We start from the raw sequence: 14,829 nt of genomic DNA, 5'->3' as shown, positions 1-14,829 counted from the left end.
ATGGGAATTTTTGGGTTAATCTAATATAATCATAAATTAGAAATGCAATAATTTTATATTAAAAAATCAAATTATTTTACATTTTGGACTTCCACCCTTTACATCCCAACACACAGCATCTCCACCAGTTTCCCAGTTCTCTTTCCTAAATGCAACAAGGTGGCCAAGAAACTACTCTGCTTTTTACCTTTATAAGACCATGAGACATGCTCCTGCGAGTTTCGATTAAATATCTAGCTGCTCAACATTGATCCTATTTGCAGAACTTTGGATGAGCTCCTTCCGAACATCGACCTAGAGAACAGAAAATACAAGAATCTATTATATTTGAACATGATCAGAAAAAAACAAAAGCTCAGTTTATGAAGTACTTCACTGATTTTGGCAGATTTTACATATAATTCCTAGTATTTGTCGGGAAAATTACAGTTTCATGTGTGCTGTTTGACTTTTTTTATGACAAATAAATACCTGTTATTGGTTCTTTTGATCAAATCATTAAATTTTTAAGACTATTATCCTATATTTTCTTTTCCCCAATCTTGATTTGTTTAATCTTGACTTCCAACTTCCACATATTAGTGTTTAAAAATCTGAACACATGCATTTGGACTATTATCCCAAAAAATCAGAGAGATTGATCCGCAAGAAAATCAAACAACAGGGATTAAAACTGTAATTTTGCCCATAATTATAACATTCGGCCTCCATACACTGCCTAAATATTTGATCTTCCAGGAAAGCTGTCGTATAGCTTTCATCAAAGAAAATAATACTGCTTAAGTTTTATGATAGGCAAACTCAACCACAAAATAAGTGCATGGTCACAGATTGACTTACCCGAGCGCCCATAAGGGATGAGAAAATAACATTTGCCTCTGCTGCATCCTCAACCATGAGTTGCTTCAGCAGCCTTTGCTCTGGGTTCATTGTTGTTTCCCATAGTTGTGCAGGCATCATCTCTCCCAAGCCTGCAATGCATCAAAGGAAGATCTTTCCGTGGTAAGTACCTTCATCATACCATCCCTTATAAGCAAGTTCGTATGAGCTAAATAACAGCATTACTTTCAAAGTTCGACAAGATTGTCCTCAATAGTCGAGCAAATATGTAAGAGTCATCTCTTCATCAGACATAAAATGGAGCACCAGAGTAATTGTTAATGATTCTCAAGGGTTCATTTGACAGAATTGTGGGAAAGAAGAAACCAAGTTGTTCCTACTAAACGGCAAAATCCAGCTACTGATCCGCAAGGTACCCAAAGTGATTCTGATTGCAAATTGAGATGACAGTAAAATTTGTTTTGAGAAATCAGTTTCTACTTTCAATGTCTAATTTGGTGAGACAATGATGGAGACATAGAGCACGCTCAAGCATTTTGAACCAGTGTTAGGAATGTAAACCATTCACAAAAACTGACATTCTCTTTCCTTTTTTTGTCAAAATGAAGGATAAATTTGGTTTCAGTTCCAAGGTCGAAAATAATCAGGGAATAAATGTCAAATTTATCCAACGGTAAAATTCGGCATAAATCAAGAACACGTGTTCCGACCTAGTCACTTGATCCCTACAACTATTAACAAACAGGAAGAAGGATTCGGACTTTCACCTTTGAATCTCTGTATGTGGTATGATGCATTTTGTGGGAAGGAAGACTGCAGCTTTTTAAGATCTGCATCGTCATAGCAATAGTATACCTGTTTTCCTCTCTCAACCTGGAAATTTCAGCAGAGAATGAATAAAAGGTAAATTAAGGGCTGATAATTAGAATAAATACTATCTGACACCATCATTACTATAAACAGACCTTGTAAAGGGGTGGAACACCAACGTAAATGCAACCCTCATCAAATAAGGCTCTCTGCAAACATGAACTACCATGTCAATTTAAAAATTATATGTGTTTTACTGAGCACTTGAAAGCAGGTATTTGAGATAATAAAAGCCATAAAATTGGGAATAATTTACCATCACCTCCTCTATAAGTAAAAGAAAAAAATCCTTTGCCTACCTGATATCTGAAGAAAAATGTCAATAGCAGAGTTCTGATGTGAGCACCATCAACATCGGCATCTGTTAATATGATAATTTTATGATAACGTAGATTTTCCTTTTTAAAATCCTCCCCCTGAAATGAAGGGAATTCAGCACATGAAGTTATTAGCAAAAAGGGAATCAGAAACCATTAAAATGAGATTACCTTTACTCCAAGTCCAAGAGCAAGAATAAGATTTTGAATTTCTTCGTTCTTGTACATTGCTGTCTCATCCTTCCTCTCAACATTCAAAATTTTACCCCTCAGCGGGAGAATAGCCTGCATCCACTCACAGCAGTTATACTCTGTAGGGATAGAAATCCAACTACAACTCTATCAAGTTCACATAAATATAATTTCAATCATGAAGTTGATCTCATGCAAAACATACTATGTATCCAAAACAGTAGGAAGACCAATTGTCAGAATAAGCCAAATGTCAATAAAACAACCACACTGGAAGAGACTTGATTGTAAGTTGTAAATAAAATTTGTGGATCAAGAAAAGAAAAAAAGGCCAAGACATTGGCAACGAGGTTACTCCATTGATCACAAGATTATTTCATTGCACTTTTCTTCCAAACCTGACTACGGACTTAGTCTTCAGCAATTCCTTTTGGAAAGTGAAAGTTCCCTCCAAAGTTAAACTCTTTCTTGAGGTTGTACTTTGTATGGTGATATTTGGTTGATTAACAAAATATATGTTACAAGCACACAGTTGTATAGGGCTCTATCTACTGACATTTTTGGAATGTGCAATCAAAGTTCTCATTCTAGCAGTCATTCATTCTGCACCCTGATGTGGCATGTCAAACCTAGAATACAACTTTGTTGGTTGAGAGTCTTGGGTGGTCGAGCATTTTCAATTTTATCCATTTTTGCAAGAGTGAAAAGGGAGCAAAGAGCACAGGGCCTTGTGGAAACAGATCTTTCTGCTGGTCTTGGGTTCTGTGGTTGGAACATGGAGCTTAATGCAAGGACCTTCGCTCAATTTTCTCTTATGCTTTTTATTATGCTTTCTAGGATTGTACCTCATCGTCCCTCCTTGTATTATATATATTTTGGATAAATTTTAGTCTTTTGTTTAAAGTAAAAGATTACTTCATGGTATATTTGCCTGAAAAAATCGACCAGGATGTGCATTGTCTTTTTAAACAAAATGCTTATGTCAAAAGGGAATCTAAAAAAAGAAACAAGTGTGCCAGATACACATTAAAGTCAGTCAGGGCTTGCAATATGACAGAAAAATAGGATAAAAGGTTCAGCGAAAACATTCAAAGAGCTCAAAACTTAAAAATATAAAATTAAGTTCACCAAGAAATCTTTTACTAACAACAGATTTCAAGAAAGAAAAACTTGCTACCATTCTGTAAAATTCAATAACAGATTCAGCAAACCCACCAGAAGCTAACACTTTACCTGAAAGCGCCTATCACGCCCTTGTTTTGCACTTCCTCCAGCAGAATCTCCTTCAACTATAAAAATTTCTGAATATGTTGAAAAGAAGAAATTAAAGATAGGTGATAATGATAAAATGTTCACTGTTTGCATCCAAATAAACACAACTTATCATAGTTAAATTATAAAGTAAACTGTACTAGGTAATCCAAAAAGTCATCAGATAGGTATCTTACTTTCATATTTCAAAAAACTCTACCATGTCTAGAAGATCTTTTTGAAATAATTAACTTGGTTTGAAGAGTTAGTGCATTATTGGCACATTAGAACTTTTCTTGGACCCAATCTAGAGACATATCTCTTTTTTTCTTTTGAGGAAAATCTGGGGACAAATCTTGGTCAATAGAAAGAGGTTCTTTGTTTTGACAACAAATCATGATCAGTGTAATTATCTCTTCAAACCCTTTTCCCCCAAAAGAACAGATAAGAGTTACTATCTCTCTTGGAGAAAATCACATTTATACCCCAATGTAATATAACAATAAATCGGAAGACCCTTTGGGTTTAAGAAATTAGATCCCTTCACAAAACAAAAAGACTTTCTACAATAGGAATAGACGCAAACAAAAAAGTTTTGTTCTCAAAAAGTATCTTTTGAAATGGGGTAAAAGAAACTAAAGAAAAGCAGGGGTAGAAAATCTTCAAAACATTACCTTGTTTTGACCATAAATAAAGCATAATCCATCCAAAACAAAATGCAACAGATTACACTAGATTACGTTCTCTAGTTGTCTTGTTCAAGTCAATCCATAAACAATGTTCTCAAACATGCATCCAAAATAGTCAGGATACTGATTAAATTCATTCCAGCATAATTTGAATGATAAAATCTAAATAGAGTTATGAAGATAGGTAAACAAATATGAATCATTCTTAAATTATCATGTAAAACCTCAGGATCCTGAATCTTTTATACTTATGTTTCTTCATAAAAAATAATTGATTTTTCATAGAACGGAGAGCAAAATATACCAGATTCCTCAGGATTCGTTGATGAACAATCAGCCAATTTGCCAGGAAGTGATGACGATTTTAACACACTCTTTGATCTAACCAACTCCCTTGCTCTCTTTGCTGCAAGAGCTGCCTAAATATATAACCAAAATCCATTCGGGAAAAATTTTAATTGCTCATCTTAACCACAGACATTTGCTCCTCGAAAAAATTCACCTTACAAAGCATAAAGAATATTGAACAAACAGAAGATGGATATGCATGTGAACAGAATACCTTGAAGGCATTCAGAGACTTTGAAAGGATTGAATCAAGTACATCTGGATGTAACTCCAAGTACTCAGTAAGATACTCCTGAACTGATTGATCAACCATTCTTCTTACCTCCGGATTGCCCAATCTTGTCTTTGATGAAAACAGAAAAGCCACCCATGAAAAATATTAGAAACCAAGTAAGAAGCATGTTAGGAGAAATCCTTACAGATCAAGAGTATTATTATCCATGAAAATTTAGGCTTGAAGGAAAAATACCTTTGTTTGCCCTTCAAACTCGGGATTTGGAACTTTGACAGAAACAATGCATGTCAATCCCTCCCGTACATGCTCACCACTTAAATTGATCTCTTTATCCTGGATGGATAGAAATAATAAGTTATGATTATGAAAGCAACACCATAGTTGCTCGATGCGAGTTCAAAGAACCCACCTGAACCTTTCTTAATTCTGACAATCCATGTAAATAAAATCACTCCAAAGCTGACACTATATAAAAACTAGTTCCATATGGAAGAAACCTGAAACCTATTCAAGCTTTAACTTCTACTCGGATATGCCAGAAGAGAGTACAGCAGTAACACAATGCTTTAATGTCCTCTAGTTAAGATAAAAGTAATCCTGATTTCATTGTCAAACAGCCAAGCATCTAGCAATAAAACATTACTCCTATTGTACTCAATTTGAACCTCCAGAGTTGATCAGCAGATTGATGAGATAAAGTGTTACACAATAGCACAAACACTCAAAAATCACTAATACCTCACTCCTTACCAACCAAAAAAAACAGAGAAAAAGAAAACTGAGATGAATGACTGGAAAAGAAAATCATCGAGAGTAGCTTCAATAGACACACCTTGATAACTTTCGATTTCTTTCCAAGGCTATTCAGAGTTCTGGTTAATGAGGCCTTTACACCGTCTATGTGTGTGCCGCCATCAACAGTACGAATACTATTAGCATATCCAAGCATTGTGTCTGAATACGCATCCGAGCACCTAGTTATTAACCGGACAAGGCAACTTAAATAGTATCAATCACGCACGAATATATTTAATAGATATCTCAATTCTGGATGTTAACATTCTCTTTGAAATAAAAGATGCAAAGGTGCACTTATGTTGATGCTAAATTATATGAAATATAGTGAACAATTTGATTGAGCTTCGGTCCTTGCACGAGTACCAGCTGAAGCAAAACAACTTTTACAAGGCATAGTTTTTTATAGAAGTTCTTGTGTTTAGTAAAAAACAATTTTAAAACTAACTGGATATAAATTTAGAAAGAAATCAACTTTCTTTTGAGACAGAATATTATCTAAACAACCTTCTTTTGTTCCCTCAAATCCCTTATCCTCTACAAAATTCTAATGTAAACATTTGAGTCTTTTTTAAGTTGAGCTTTTGGAATGCCATGAAAAGCCACTGAAAAAGTGGAATAAAAAGCTAAATTCAACAGACGAGTAAAAAGTGTCTTAAGAGGGCCATAACAAAAATAAAAAACATCTTCAGATAGAACCATGAAGTAGCTTTCAGCAAGTAGACCACAAACAAGATTTCCTTCTAGTTGGAAAAAGGAGACCAATACTATTCATCAATGCATATAGACAGATAAAGTTACTTACCATTGAAGAGCTACATCGAGTAGGATTCCATTTACTTCCTTTCTGAAACTCAGGACATCATGTAGTGGTTTCTGAATCAAAGAATTTCAAGTCACCACTCATGCAAATATCACCCAAATGTCAAATTCAAAGACTAAAATAAGAATGTGTTTTTTATCTCTTTATTTTAACTTTACTTGTGTGTTCGTGATATTCTTTTCTGTGTTTATTTAAGGAGGCGATCACATTATCTAGCAATCCTTTTTGGAACTCTTGGCTCATAACCTTTCATAGAATTTGTTTTTTTTTTTTGAGATAAAAATGAGTAGTAATATTAAAAAGAGCACCGAGATGGCGAACCCATGTACAAAAGATACTATTTACAGATCAGTAAGTATATCCACAATGTGACCAAGATCATCAAAAGAGTTGAAGTTGCGACCATGGATGATGGAGCCAAAAAAAAATGAAGCCATCTATCCTTAATAATAACAAAATTTGTTTCTTTGCCCTCAAAAATTCTACAATTTCTTTCTTTCCAAATAATCCATAGTATTATTAAAGGAATGACCCTATACCACCTTTTACCGGAAGTGAATCATTCCCAAGCTAACAATTCACCTTTTACCGAACTGGCCATAACCCAAGAGACACCAAGCAGCTTATATATCATTATCCATAGTTCATAGGATGTTGGGCACAAAAGAAGAAGATGGTTACAAGATTCCATATTCTGCTTGCATAAAACACACCAGTTAGCCAACATAAAACCTCTTCTCATAAGGTTGTCAAGTGTGAGAATAGAATCCATAACTGCTTCCCAAGCAAACACCGAAATTCTGGGTAGAATGGAACTATTCCATATGATTTTGTAAGGAAAAACAGCAGCAATGTGATTTTTATCCATCAAGTTTCTGTATAGAGATCTGACAGTAAAAGAACCATTTTTGCTTAAATTCCATCTTAATTTATAAGTTTCAGTAACAATTTTGACATTTGTAAGGATTGGGAGAAGATATTCATATTCTTCAATCTCCCAGTCTTTCAAATTCCTGGTGACAGCCACATTCCAAGACAGAGGATAGCTGATTCCATAAACATTTTCCAGAATAATATCTTTGTTTCTTGCGATAGCAAAAACGTGAGGAATTGGCCTTGGAGACTCATTTGACCACACCAAGTATCTTGCCAAAACCGAATTTTGTCACCTTCTCCAACAATCCATTTGGAATTATTTAGAATCATTTTACTAGAATTCCAAATACTCTTTCATAGGCTGAGGCCAAACGTGTTCTTCTCCAAAACAGCAGGGTCATACACATTGCTTACAAACCATTTGCATATGATGACTTTCTTCCAAAGACTGTTATTTTCATTCCAAAACCTCCAAATCCACTTACTATGTAAAGCTTTGTTGAGGCCAGAGATGGATTTAATGCTTAACCCGCCATCTTTCTTTGATTTCTTCAGTTGCTCCCATTTAACTAGGTGAATCTTTCTGTTAGAGTCATCATCGCCCCAAAGAAAACGACATTGAATGGCCTCAAGTTGCTTAACAACTTTCTTGGGTATAGTGAGCACCAAGAGATAGTAGATAGGAAGGTTAGATAGGGTGCTATTGATTAAAGTAAGCCTCCCATCTTTGGAAATATATTTACTTTTCCAGCATGCCAATTTATTTTGAAAAGCGTCAATGACTGGCTTTCAACTTTTGTTGTCTTTATGTTTGGCGCCAAGAGGAACACCCAAATATTTTATAGGGAATTGGGCAGATTTACATCTGAGTGCTTTGGCAAGGATACCATCAGAATTCATCCCAAGCATTATCAATACAGATTTTTCCATGTTGATTTTGAGGCCGGAGACTACTTGGAAACAAAGAAGAATGCATCTAAGATGAAGGATATTCTTTACATCCGTCTGCCAGAAAAAGAGAGTGTCATCCGCAAAAAATAAGTGAGAAAATTTAAGTTGATGGTCATTTTTTCCCACAAAGAGACCTCTCAACAGCCCCGAGTCTCTAGCTTGCATTACAAGTGTGTTGAGTGCTTCTATAACAATAATAAATAATAAGGGGGCAAGGGGATCACCTTGCCTTAAGCCCCTAGAAGTTTTAAATAATTTCGACAGGCCACCATTAACCAAAATAGCAAACATATGGTTGTAATACATTCCTTGATCCAGCATCTCCATTTGAACCCAAAACCAAGGTTCTCAAGCATATGATCAATAAAATCCCAAGAGACGTGGTCAAAAACTTTTTCCACGTCTAATTTATATAAAACCCCTCTTTTTTTATTTCTAATAACATCATCAACCACCTCATTTGCCATAAGGATAGCATCCGTAATTTGGTGCCCATAGACAAAAGCTTGTTGGTTTTCCCCGATGATCAAACCGATGACTTTAGACAATCTACTTGCCAGCATTTTTGAGAGTAGCTTGTAAACACAACCAACCAAACTAATAGGGCGAAAATCTTTAATGTTGGATGCTTTTTTTTTTTTCGGAATCAAGACCATAAAAGTGGAATTAATTGATTTGACAAATGCAGAACTTTAATGAAAGTCATTGAAAAATGACTTTTTATTCATAGAATTTGGTTTTGATTACATGTTTTTGGAAGGTGAAAGTTTCCTCAAAAGTCAAAGCCTTTATCTGGAGTTCAATACCTAACAGGACTAACATTAATTATTTGCTACAGATGTAACAACCATATAGAGGCCCTTCCTCATTTGACATGCTCTCAAACTTCGGAGAAAAATAGAATTTACATTTTGAGTTGTGAGGTGGCATTCTAGCTCTAACATTTTTTCTGGTCTTTGTGAAGTGTTGGATTTTTCCTCACACTGTAAGGATGTTGTTTATTTCCTATTTGATGGATTCTATGAAGAGTAAGGAACATAAATCTTTGCAGAGAGTGCCCTTTATGCTAAGGAGTTAGGTTTTGAGGACGGAACATAATGCTAGGATCTCTAACCAGCAATTCGTCCTCCATGTACTGTTTGGGATAGAATGATCTTTATACACTCTTTTTGGGAGATGTATTGTACATTTTCAGGGTTGCCTATGTCAATATGCAAAAGCGTGGTGACGCTATTTTATATTAATGTTTTCCCCTTTTCCTTGTTTTGTACCTTGTTTGCCTTTCCTTGGTAGGAGGATGCCTTATCGCCCTCTCTTTTTCTTCTTTTCTTATCACCAAAAAAGATCATAGACATGATAGAGACAGAATGGCAGTGATGATTATGATTGTCAAGATAGGATGGTGATTGCCAAGACAGGATGGTGGTGAAGATACAGGTCTTAACAAGGTACACCAAAGATGGGTGAGGCAATGGCTTTATTGTGGAATGTTAATGAGATGTCAAAATTGGTAACACAATGTACTATCAAAAAGTAAGACAAAAATATGCTATTGAATCACCAAAAGATAAAGTTAAAAGATAGATGTTGAAAAACTTTCAGCATTATGCTAGGTGTTAGTAAGATTATCAAAAGAATTCTTTTATAGAAAGTGCCAGATTTTGAATGTCCCACCCAAATGTTCTAACATCATTAAGTCCTCAAATTGCAGTTTCCAACAACCAATGATTAATACAACCTCAAAGTGCAAGCCTTGTTGAGGGTGCTTTTATGGATACTAATTCATTTAATCACTACCATCACCTAATCCTTCATTCTCCAAATGTGCAAGGTTAACTAGTTGTAAATAAAGACTATGTAGGAGTTAAATATTGAAAACACTGAAAAAGCCAGACCTTGTCAGTATTAAGCCAATTCACATATTCAGTCAATCCACCAGCATAGAAATATTCATTATACAGGTGCTTCTCTGAATTGGCGTCCTCCTTTTTAAGAGTGATCGTCAGCTGCAAATCAACCATGAAAAGATTGTGGGATACCAACTATTGGAAAACAGATGATGGTCAAATTATTTTCACCATATGGAATAAATATGAGAGCTCTTCCTAATAACACTGAAGACAAAAAATTAACTACTGGTGCTAGAAATAAAGAAAAGTGAAACATCATGACTGTCTCCATAGGAGAATTAACTTCACCTTTGGATTCAGGAAAGCGAGCTCCCTAATTCGGGCAGCTATAGTGTTATAGTCAAACTGAATTGCAGTGGTGAATACTGCAAAAGGAGTTGCAAATGCAACAAAATAAACAATAAATTACATAATCACCACAAAGAATAAAAAAATAAAAACAGAAATACAAACTGACAACCATAATTTGCATGCAGGCAATAATGAATCCAGACCTTCCTTGTCAGGCCAAAACCTGACATGTGTTCCTTGACGATCCTTTGATTCAATTGGAAGTACATGACATGTTAGTGCTGTTATAGGCTTCCCACGAGAATATTTTTGCTGAAACTCCATGCCATCCCGCCATACAGTAATTTCCAGTGCCTACAAAGCAACACATAACCAAGTTATTAAATATGCACTCGATACAGTGGTTACATCCGTCAAACCCAGAGTAGAGATAAAGAGATGTATAATGAGAAATTTCCTGAACTGAAGCTATAAACTTCTGCAATATTTAAACATCGCTAAGATGGAAAACATCAATTTGCAATAATGTGACACGCCCTATGTTTTAGAAAATTCTCTGACTGCAGATTAGCAGAGGAATAATCATAGAGAGAAGATTTGTGCAGATTTAAATAGAAAGATTCACAGAGAGAAGATTCACTCAGGTCAAATAGAAAGATTTCTAGAGAGTAATTAATTTGGTTTTCAAGATCAATAATTAATCTTCCTCCATCTCTTAGGACGATCATCCCTTGCTCTTTTTCACCCCAAACGAGTATCCTCTCCAGCTTTTGGTCACCTTATTACGTGAAAAAGAAATATTTTAAAACCAGAAAATTTTTATTTTTCTACTTTGGATTCAGTTTAAATCCAAGTAAGTTCGACCTAGCTCAGACCCAATAGCACTATAATTGGTTGAAATGTAAAATTCAACTTGATTCATGTATTTTGCAACAGATCCATGCGATTATCATTCTTGTCAATACACAGGTATTTCAAATGACCAACAAAATCTGAATTGTTTAGGTTTACTAGTCAAAATTTACAATTCCAATAACAGTTATAATAACTGATATTAACCGGAAAAACAAGAAGAATAGAAATATATTAAGAAATTAATATGACCCACAGCCTAGAGGAACTCAAAGGACCACAAACACTGAAACAATGAAAGAAGTACAAAGAAATTTCAAGATTATGACAGAAGAATATATTCACACCTCAGACAAAGCATTAACAACTGACAAACCCACACCATGCAATCCACCAGAGACACTGTAACCACTGTTAGAACCACCAAATTTTCCACCTGCATGTAAGACCTGCACGATTGGCACTTTAATGAATTGATCAGTCTCTTTAAAACATAATAGAGCTTGAAATCTATTCTATAACATCATATCAATGAAATTCCATCAAGATCATATTATTGCAGCTGGTTCCAGCTGAAATTTTAAATGAAATTAACTTCCAGTCACTTGAAAATCCTCCATCATGAACCTTAAGTTTTCACAATTTTATAAGTGAAGATAGCATCCAGTGGCATTAGTCACTCAATCCTTTAAACATTTCCATATTTGTGCAGAACTTTTGCATAAGTTAACAGGTAAAAATTTGCTCTGTCACATTCAAAGGAAAGCCATTAAATCACGCAGGTCATAAAAGAGGCCAAGGGCTACATGTTCGACAAGAATGCCCCAGCATTATTTAAGAAATAGGTACAGAAAAAGAATACAAAAATGCTCATACTTTCACATGAAAAGTAGAAAGCTGAACCAGACTAGAGTTACATGTAATGCGAGGCGAACTGACTTCTTAGGTGGATTCAATTTGCAAATTCACATAGGTAATGATTGAGGATACAAAAATATGATGAAGAACAAAGAATGGAGCATTGTATGATTAGAAACAAAGACATGGATCTCCAGTAGTATACCAATTATCCCAAAAAGCTGAAGCTTGAAAGAAAAAGGCGTTACTTATTCTGTTTTAATTCAAAACGGACAAGTGATTAAAAATCATAAGACATTTATATAATATCAATTTTTGACGATACACTCAATACTGCATTTATAGTATATAACGTTGACTATGGAAGATACAGCAAGGACACGGACAATTAAACAAGAACTCGTAGTAAATTGCTCAACGTGAAGTAGATTCCAATTCTACTGCCAATAAAGTAAATTGTAAAAGGATCAAATGCAATGGTACCGTCAACACTGTCTCCAAGGCAGATTTCTTTGTCACGGGATGCAAGTCAGTAGGAATCTGCAATGTGCAAGTGAGACATGTGAATAAAGATTGTAGCAAAAGTACACTACATGTTATTGTACCGGTGATGAGTAAAAGGAACGATAAGATTGTACGCATATCAGAAGTAGTCATGTTCTACCATTTTGTAACAAATAAGGAGATCAAATATCATTTTGTTGGAATCATATGAGATAAACAAGGCACATACCCCACGTCCATTGTCAGTAATGCTCACAGAATCATCGGAAAGTAAGACAACATCTATTTTTGTAGCATATCCAGCTTGAGCCTCATCCACTGCATTATCCAGTATTTCGTAAACCTACGAGGAATAAGGACAACTTTAGATCCTTTCTACGATATAGCTGGGATGAACTCAGCTATTACTAGATGGAAAGAGAAAAGCACAAGAATTTACCAAATGATGCAAACCACGAGGTCCAGTGCTTCCAATATACATTCCAGGCCTTTTCCTAACAGGATCTAGGCCTTCCAATACCTAATCATAATAGACCCACTAATGGTCAGCATGAGAACTTAAGGTGGTTTCTTCTTTTGTCAGGAAACAACCAAAAGAATTCTTTTTTTCTCTTCATATAAATATTGCTTTGGGATTAAAAAACAAAAATTACCTACATAAAAGTCATCAATATAGATTGTCAAGGAGCAATGATTTTCAGAAAGAAAGCTAAAAACTGCAACTATGCATACAAAGCAAACTTCCAATATTACTTAACTAAGTGAATCCAGCTCCAACAAATATAACTTACTGTCATTTCCATATTCTTCTTCTACAGGGAAAACTAAGGGGTTGGGGTAACATACATGGCATACTAAAACATGGAAACAATAAGGGCTTGTAGTTTGGTTATTTTTTATAACATAGGTGAATAGAAGGAGCATGTTGATGATTACTTGAATTTGATCAGGGCCATAAGCCTTGGAGGTAGCGCTCCCTTGAAAGGCTTCGGTAGCAACATTTGAGAACATGAACGCCCTCAGTGGAATCCAGTTTTCTTTAAAACGCGGTGCAGGAAGGCTTATCCTGAAACCAACAACAAACAGAAATGTTTCAGAACTTCAGTCAGCATTTCATACTCGTAGTTTTCCAGTTCACATTTCACTATTTGTAACCAAAGAAGTAAGAAATAATGGAAACGAACTTTAAAAAAACGAACAAAGAGTCATTCCATTTCAAGCATTTCAAAACTTTAGTAAACGTTCACTTATTTTGAAGTTCTCTAGGCACCAAAAATGAGCGTAAACTTGTTTCCAAGGAAACCACTTTACTCCATTTTCTTGGAAGCCAAACAGGAAATAAACCAAGAAAATGGAAAAGAGAAGCAAGCAAAAGAGCGAAGAAAGAGGATAAACCTTGTCTTGCTAAAGAGGAGAGAGGGGCGAGAGAGAGAATAGAGAGAGGAGGAAGGAGGAGAGCGAGATAGAAATCGAGAACGAGAGGCCATGAAGCGTATTCGGAGATGGAGATAAGATGGAGTTCTACGAAGAAGCGCCATTGAGGGAAGAAAAAGAGAGATGCTTGGCTTTGAATTTCTGAGGATGAAGGTCTGCCATCGTTGTTTTCTGGTTAACAAAATTAAACCCTTATTTTTTACCCGGCGAAGTCTAAACCCTTCACAAATAAAGCCTTTTTTAGGTTATGTTTGGATGAAATGATGCTAATTTCTTAAATTTATTTAGAGATTTATATTTATTTTAATAATAAAAATATGATAAATTTTTTAAAAAATTATTTTAAGTAAAATTTACAATAAATAATTAAATCAATAAATTTTAAAATTCACTAGATCTTATATAATATAATTAAATATATATAATATTTAAAATTTTAAGATTATTTATTAAATATAAGTTGAATAAGTTTCTTTAAATCATTTATTATTAACTGACAAAAATGATGGTTTAATCCTCAGTATTATTAGTTTTTGTTCACATTAATCTTAAATTTAATTTTTGACCAAATTAATTCTCATATTTAACAAAAAAAAAAAAAAAATTTCATTAATTATATATGTGACAAAACAAGGTAAAGCAATAAATCATTAAATTTATACACATTTCGCACCTATTTTAAATTTATAATTTTTTATTTATATTCACTGTATTTCATTAATTATAAATCTTTATTTTTTCTTTCAAAAGTAAATTAAAACAAATTAGCAGATCCCCTAATTTAATGTACTGT

The 14,829-nt window shown here is 34.5% G+C and overlaps 1 protein-coding gene across 1 annotated transcript; it reads right to left on the bottom strand.

Annotated features, from left to right (window-relative positions):
• Positions 1-36: 36 nt before the first annotated feature.
• Positions 37-14,249, bottom strand: GYRB1 (DNA gyrase subunit B). The gene is made up of 21 exons (XM_088209261.1): positions 13,998-14,249; positions 13,539-13,668; positions 13,042-13,122; positions 12,832-12,945; positions 12,582-12,638; positions 11,588-11,689; positions 10,592-10,742; positions 10,386-10,462; positions 10,083-10,193; positions 6,343-6,413; positions 5,575-5,716; positions 4,977-5,075; positions 4,722-4,850; positions 4,464-4,578; positions 3,453-3,520; positions 2,199-2,312; positions 2,010-2,126; positions 1,806-1,859; positions 1,608-1,713; positions 841-971; positions 37-294 (listed from the first exon to the last, which is right to left on the bottom strand). The coding sequence occupies exons 1-21, from the start codon at positions 14,138-14,140 to the stop codon at positions 226-228; spliced, it is 2,181 nt and encodes a 726-aa protein (XP_088065387.1). The 5' UTR covers positions 14,141-14,249; the 3' UTR covers positions 37-225.
• Between the last annotated feature and the right edge of the window lie 580 nt (positions 14,250-14,829).

Source organism: Carica papaya, chromosome 8 (genome assembly GCF_054855325.1).
Source record: "Carica papaya isolate Zhongbai chromosome 8, ASM5485532v1, whole genome shotgun sequence".
Taxonomy (NCBI): Eukaryota; Viridiplantae; Streptophyta; class Magnoliopsida; order Brassicales; family Caricaceae; genus Carica; species Carica papaya.
Note: the sequence above shows the minus strand (reverse complement) of the source record. Positions and strands in the feature narration are given on the sequence as shown.

Bases quoted from the DNA above. Each gene is read 5' to 3' on its own strand.
- GYRB1 (XM_088209261.1), bottom strand. From the start codon at position 14,140: ATGGCGCTTCTTCGTAGAACTCCATCTTATCTCCATCTCCGAATACGC. The intron at 5,076-5,574 runs GTGTGTCTATTG...CTATCCATCCAG, and splicing joins AGAAATCGAAAGTTATCAAG to GATAAAGAGATCAATTTAAG. The intron at 972-1,607 runs GTGAAAGTCCGA...GATGCATTGCAG, and splicing joins CCACATACAGAGATTCAAAG to GCTTGGGAGAGATGATGCCT.